The 7,485-nt window shown below is 46.0% G+C and overlaps 1 protein-coding gene across 1 annotated transcript; it reads right to left on the reverse strand.

Moving 5' to 3' along the window:
• Nucleotides 1-1,914: 1,914 nt before the first annotated feature.
• LOC144142763 (mitochondrial coenzyme A diphosphatase NUDT8-like) lies at nt 1,915-3,097 on the reverse strand. The gene has a single exon (XM_077674465.1). It carries the CDS (start codon nt 2,896-2,898, stop codon nt 2,161-2,163), a length of 738 nt encoding a protein of 245 aa, XP_077530591.1. The 5' UTR covers nt 2,899-3,097; the 3' UTR covers nt 1,915-2,160.
• Between the last annotated feature and the right edge of the window lie 4,388 nt (nt 3,098-7,485).

Consider the following 7,485-nt stretch of genomic DNA (forward strand, 5'->3'; position numbering starts at 1 on the left):
TGGCTTACAAAATGTTGCCTGTCCCAGGCTGATGAATGGATTGTGCAGGATTTATGTCGTCGTAAACGTCCGCTGAAAAAGTCAGCCTCCCCTATCGTACCCCCCAGGAGATCCAATTGATCTCGCTCCTCAACACTGGGATGCCTTACAGTGGTTCCTCCACCATTCAACTGCTCATTGTATTTGTACAGGGAAAAAAAATCCCCAAATGGGCTCATTTGGGGCTCCTCATAAACACTTCGCACATGAAGGTCGTTTCTTATTGACTAACAAAAGACCATTACAGACAATTAGTCACGACGAATTTCTGCATCATCCACAGTAGCTCACCGGAGCTGGGGAATATTCTGGAAATACCACATTTTTCACACCCCTGGAATCTGATTGATTGATTGTAAGGTTTAACGCGCCGACGCAACGCAGGCGATGAGGCGCGCCGTAGTGGAGGGCTCCGGATTAATTTTGACCACCCGGGGATCATTAACGTGCGCCGAAATCGCGTACACAAGGGCATTTTTGCTTTTCGCCTCCATCAAAAAAGCGGCCGCCACGGCCGGGAATCGAACCCGCGACCTCGTGCTCAGCAGCGCAACGCCTTAGCCACTGAGCCACCACGGCGGGTTGACCCTGGAACCTATAAAAAGTGGAAATGAACAACTCTTATTAGCCTCTCACATCAAACGGGATGGGAATGGAATTAACATTGCATTTTGAAGCGAAACAACAAATCAAGAATGGATTGGTTCTTCGGTTTACACAGGATTCTGCCAGCTGCCAAGTGCAGGTTTCAGCACACTGTCAAGATAGCGTGGCACTCGGTAAAGAACCATTTGTTGCAGTGCCAGCAGCTCATATTTGCCAGTTGGCCCTTCATTGTGTCCTGTCTTTGTGCTTATTGTTCCACATTCGAGGACTTGGCTGCAGTGCTGTTTGTAGACAGATGTAGACCCTACATACTGTTCGAATCGACTGACCAAAACGAATGCATTCCAAAAGCATTTTACCACAAGGGCACAATCAGAGCACCGCAACCAGTCTTTTTTTTTTGGGCTGGACTTGCATGTCCTTAGAAACGACACTGTAATGTCACATTGCAATTTGCATAGTCATCCGGCTTGTCTTCCTAGGACTTAAGTTCTGATCCCAACCGGACAAAATTGGGAAAAACTATTGCCTTAGGTTTCTGAAACAGCTTATCTTTTGTTGTAAATGCAAGCAATATGCCAGTGACAAGCTGCGAGAATATTTATATCCCTGGAACTTGTTTGATTGGAAGTTCTGGGCTTTGAATTCTTTAGAAGTGCAGTGTGCAACCTTAGCCGCGTTTGGCTAAGCTCTAGTCACAGTGAAGTACAATGTTGACGTAAGAACACCTCGACCCATTTTTCATTGCGGAATGGTTTGGCGACATGCCAATCTTGACACTTCTTGAGCAGTGGACACTTGTTGATTGGTTTTTCGAAGGACTACGTAGGATTCAGGAAAACGTATTATTCGAACCTATGTCAGAATGGGACTGAGCTTTCATTAAATAATTGCACGGAAGGCAAAAAAACCGAGGAGATATCAGTGGTTTCTGCCGTGTATCAAAAAACGTGAGTAAAAACAAAGGAGGTTGTGAAACACGTGACAAAGAAAACTTCTCGAAAAAGTGCTAAACAACATGATGACCTGAACATGCAGCAGAATGGTATGAATATTAACAATAGCTAATTATGAAGGTGGTGAAGAAATCACCTTAGTGAAAATAGTTTGAACTCTACAATTTCAATCGTAATAACGTCTCCATCAACCGATATGGGACTCAAGTTCAGCTGGTGCAGGAAATTAAATGGTCTAAGCCGACAAATTTCTAGTAAAATGTATTCTATAAGTTAACACTCTTCTGGACTTCTCAAGTTTATAACGGGAAGCTCTGTTTAACCAAGTTTATTAGCCATTACAAATGATCAAAAAATAACACCTTCAGCCAGTGAAGTATAAGACTGCATTACACAACCCATACGCGACAAGTTTATTTGTCACTAGAAGTGATTAGAAAATAACTGCTTTAGGCACGCTGTGAAGTACCAATGACGTACGCGGACCAAAATTAAACCCATTACCAAAACCCCGCACCCGATGACGCAACCCGACATCCTTCGCATCACCTTCACTGCACTAATCCTTCAAGTAAAGCGATTTCTTCAGCACATTACACCTCACTTCGTGCTCATACGCGTCCGGTACCAGCGTCCGCAGAAAGGCATTCAGAATCATCGCCGTGAGTCCCCATATTTTGAACTGGCCCGCCAAAAACACGGGCGTCGAGTACTCGGTGTTCGGGCGTCGGAACTGCGTGTACCGCAGGTTCGCCGGATCGCAGAGCTCCTCCAGAGTCCGCAGAAAGGCCAGCTGCACTTCCGACTCGTTCACGTTCAAGTCAGCTTGGACGTCGATGTCCCTACCTTCGCCGAGCATTCCAACCACGACGGTCATGAAAAGCTTATCTAAGGGGTTGTAGAAGGTCGGGAACGATCCGATTACGTCGATCTTCTCCTTGCTCAGCCCTAATTCCTCTTCTGTCTCCCTCAGCGCGGTGTCGACGGGGTGTAAGTCTTCGTCGTGCTGCATTCCTCCAGGAAAGCAGACGTAGCCTCTGTGTCGCGCGAGCCGTTTCGAACGCAGGGTGAACAGTATGGACGGTTTGCCCTGACTACTCGTGCAAAGGGGAATTAGAACCGACGAGTGTCGGGCGTCCCGATCTGGTTTCGCCGGTTGGGCGGCGCCGAGCTTGACGTTTTTGATGCTTTCGAGGCACGACTCAAGTTTTGGGCGGGCGAAGGCGGAGTCCAAAGCCGTCGACGCGGCGCTGGAGGCGAAGCGACGCGCTCCGTGGAACCGGGCGGCGATCAGCATCTCGAGGTTGGGGCGTTCCCGGAAAGATGTCAGTTCGCGATGAAAGTGCGATGGTGTGATGGAGTCACCAGGGATCGCGCTTGCAAGAATCGCATACTTGGTGAGCTGTTCTGAATGCAGAAACGCTTCTCTTGCTGCGCGTTTGGGACGCCCAAACGCCAGATAGCCGTGGCCGTGCACAGCAGACGGTTGCGGCCATTTCCGGCTATCAACATCAACATTTTTACAAATTTTGTAAACACTGTATGCAAAAATTAACTTATTACTCTTACTACTGACGTTTATTTTTGTTTTGCATTTTTTATTATTAAGTAATCTAACTTGCAAGATTTGTTATCCCAATTATCATATCCTCCTTTTCTATCGTTTTGGCGGGGCATTTAAAACTCTCCGGTGAACAGTACAACTGGGACAACCTCAGCGCCGGTAACCCACAGCCGACAACTTGAAAACTTTCCCGCATTGATGTCAGTTAGGTCACAAATGGAGCCTAAAAGTTGAGAATAATTTTGTTACGCTGCGATCAGTGCAACTCGCAACGCGCGGACGAAACGGTAACATCGGTTCGTGGTCCGTTGGTGCTTGCAATGCGTCTCCTGCGAGCTTGACAATGTTCCCGAGCCCAGCAGGGTGCCGCAGCGTGAATTTACAAAAAATGCAATCCCAATCTTGCTTGTGTTGGTAAAATATTGATGATTGATTGTAGGGTTTACCGCGCCGACGCAACGCAGACGATGAGGCCCGCCGTAGTGGAGGTCTGCGGATTAATTTCTACCACCTGGAGGTATTTAACGTGCGCCGAAATCTGGTACACACGGACGTGTATAGCAAAAAGAGAAACGTAAGAAGCGTACGTCACTATGATACACAGCATTATAACAAAGCAAAGTAGTATATCATTTATACAATGTTAAAGAAAAGGAACAGATCGGTATGACAAATTACACTGCAAAATTGTACACTCTAAGCAAAGCACAAAAATGAGTACAAAAAAAGTGTGACAGCGCAAATACATGTAATTAAACAACGTTTATGAAGAGCAACATTAAAAAATACAATTCAAATGCGATCAATTCAAATTCAACAATTCAATTCAAGATCACACAAAAAAGAAATACACGAAATGAAACAGCGTTCCCAAAAAGCAACAAGTAAAAAAAAAAAGAGGTGAATAGATTTCGTTATGGCTTCAAGTTTAAGCAAAAAGTACGCAGGTGTGATAAGGAGCCTGAATTAATATCTAATCCATTTCTGGCTAAGCTGTCTAAAAGCGAAGGATAAGGGTGTGACTCAGCATTTGAGTGTCGTTGTGTTGAGTTTTCGTAGCGTGAGCTACACTGGCCGAGGTTGAGCAGTTTCGCGTGGCTCCCGGGGAGCCCTGCTGCGCATACGCGAGGAGCAGTGACGTCTCACGGCGCACCGCTGGCGCTCCGTAGCCGCCACCGCCACGACTGGATTAGATTGAATTGGATTAGATTGGATTGGGTTAAATTGGATTGGAAATCGTTTTAGCAGCAGTAAGCATGATAATCAAGTTAATCCTAGACAACCAGGAAAGCTAAGAATAACGAGCTTAACTTTAGCTCACGATACGTATATCCTGGCATAGACGAGCTAAGCCACTGCTAATTTTTTAGTGTGGCGCAAGGTATACACTGAAACATGTCCTTTCAACTCAGCTTACTCGCAAAGATAACATCGATTACTTTTTTACTTCGTATTTACAGCGCAATGCATATACAAAATATCTTTGGTACGTACGTTGGCAATGTGAAAGCGTTGTGCTGTTGGGTGATCCCTCGGTAAATTATAAATTATCCTTAAAGCCATTTTCTGTAAAATGTGCACTTTCTCGAGATTCGAGTTTGTAGCTGTCGCCCAGACAAGAGCACAGTACTTCAGGTGCGAAATAAATAACGATTTAGATAAAAGCAATTTGATACTTTTTGGAAATAGATCACGATGGCGGTACAAAACGCCAACAAAACGTGAAGCTTTAGGACACACTTGGTCCACATGTGCTTCCCATAGTAATTTATCCGTGAACCACACCCAGTCTAAAATCACAACAGGAATATCGCAAAAACGTACGTAACAAGAATTCCTGCCGTACGACCAAAAACTTTGTTGTGACAACAGAAGTCCTGTTGTTACGACAAAGCCATCTGTTGTTACGACACACATTTACGTCGTAACGAGAAAGTCAATTTTCTTAACGACAAACATTTCTGTAGTCACAGCAGAGCTGCCATTTACGGTACTCTTCAGAATGGGCAATAGCACTCAAACCATGTGCAATTACTGATGGAACATCAATTTCACGACCAGACAGGAATTAGGCACGACGACACGTCAAAATCAAGACCAGAATACGACGCTGGAGAGAACATCAGAATCACGACGCGAACAGAATACGACAAGACACGTGAAAATAAGACAGACTACAGAAATTTTTCTTGACATTTCGACTGGGCACACCTAGTGTTTTGAACGACTGTGTTATTTCAATGTGCTCAGTGCCATATTTTAAATACTTGGGAATAGAGAAGGTTCTGCCCTTAGGGCGGAAAAAACATCGCTTTAGTTTTTGAAACGTTTATTTGTAAGGCATTCTGGTTCGACCAATTTGTGAGTGCGGAGAGTGTCTGATTCGCCTGACCAATTATTTCGTTTGGGTTCATACCACTGAGACGTATCGTAGTATCGTCGGCATAAATGGTAAAAAACGCATGTGTTCATAATATCGTCGATATATAGGTTGAATAAAAACAGCTCCAATATGCTGCCCTGGGCACGCCTAATAGCTCAGAGGTACTTCCATTGGTGTCAACACGGGGCAGAAATTTGGAGTTTCACTAGGAGGGTTCAACTTGAACTGAAAACGACTCAGCGAGCAATGAACGTAAGATGATAGGTGTAACATTAAGGGACAAGAAGAGAGCGGAGTGGGTTAGGGAACAAACGCGTGTTAAGGTCATATCAGTAGAAGAAATGGACGTGGGCAGGGCATGTAGTGCGAAGGCGAGATAACCGCTGGTCATTAAGGGTAACAGAGTGGATCCCTAGAGAAGGCAAGCGTGGCAGGTGGTGGCAGAAAGTTAGATGAGATCAAGAAGTTTGCGGCAATAAATTGGTTGCAGTTAGTACAGGAGCAGGATGATTTGAGATTAATGGGAGAGGCCTTTGCCCTGTAGTGGGCGTAGATAGGCTGGTGATGGTGATGACTGATGATGATGATGAAGATTGGCAGTGATTACACAAGTAAGACTGTACAAGATTCAATGCTTGACTTCTTACCTTGCACCTTCTCATTTTGGCTAGACGTGTTTTGTGGTTAATACAGTCAAATGTAGTTAATACAGTCCAAGTGACTCTGCAAAGCGTGATTTGTCATGAAATATGTCCTATTATATTTAGGAAACTAGCTGAAATTCCGGTGTAGGAGGAAATCAGCCGTGGCGGTAAACAGGCAGGGATGCTGTTACAGTAAAACCCCGAAACTCTATAGGGCAGGGTACTGCTACGTACACTAGCCGCTCTGTGCTACCCCTTCGGCGCTTTTTGTGCTAAGGCTTACACAGGGCTTAAATACCTGGTGCTTTTAATAAAATTGCGCTGTACAAAGCACACGTGCAAAAAAAAAAAAAAAAAAAAAACAATGCGCGTGGCGCCAGCACCTGCCACCACATAGTGCGTTTCTTGTCGACGGTTTTTAAAAATGATGAGTCCGGCTGAGTCGAATGCGTCGCAAATGCCGATGGTGCGTCGCAACGTGTCACGGTTATTACTTGAGCGCGTATGGGGAGCGAATCTTCACTTGTCAGCAACCGTCAGTGGCCGGGGGCTGCAGCAACCTTCGAATTCGGACGTTGAGCCGGTAGAGCCCCTGCAAGAGAGAATGAATTAATCCATTGTCTGGAAAGTTTAAAGGAAGGTCCACCAGCAGGCGTAATTTTTCACACATTCTGTTCTTTATTCGACAAAGAAAACAATGCACCACGCGGCAGCGGGCCGAGATCCGGGCTATTCTTGGCAGCCTGCGTATTTGAAAATTAGAGGAGGAGGAATGGCAAGGGCACCGGCCCTGTGGGGGGCCGTCCTTAGTCCGGGATGCCCTGGTTCTGACTGGCTGCCCGGGCTCTAGCGACGACTTCTTGTTGCGCCGCAAGGTCCGAGCTGGTCAGCCGGTCCACCCACTGCTCGTAAAAAGGGTTGGGGATTGGATATAAAGACGGGGACTGCTGGCATTCCCATACCAGGTGGTATAGGGTGCCAGGGCAGTAGGCACAGGTCGGGTAGTATTGGGTAGGGTACATTTTGTGGAGGAGGGTACGGTGGAGGCTACAAACTATAGTTTGTAGCCTTCGGAGGGTAGTGGGTTCGTGACGACTAAGGCGAGGGTGAGGATATCTGCGGTGGCTGAGGCGGTAGTGGGTGAGGAGATCAGGGGGGTGAGAGAAGAATGTAGGAATATCGTGTAGGAAAATGTAGGAATGAGAAGGAATATCGTGCACGAGAAGGGAACAAAATGGCTAGAGGAGAGGGGGTTGGGATGCTCATGACAATTTTTTGCACCTGCCCTGAACT

The sequence above is a fragment of the Haemaphysalis longicornis genome, unplaced genomic scaffold (genome assembly GCF_048455015.1).
Source record: "Haemaphysalis longicornis isolate Haplotype H1 unplaced genomic scaffold, Haemaphysalis longicornis Haplotype H1 scaffold_6, whole genome shotgun sequence".
NCBI classification, from domain to species: domain Eukaryota; kingdom Metazoa; phylum Arthropoda; class Arachnida; order Ixodida; family Ixodidae; genus Haemaphysalis; species Haemaphysalis longicornis.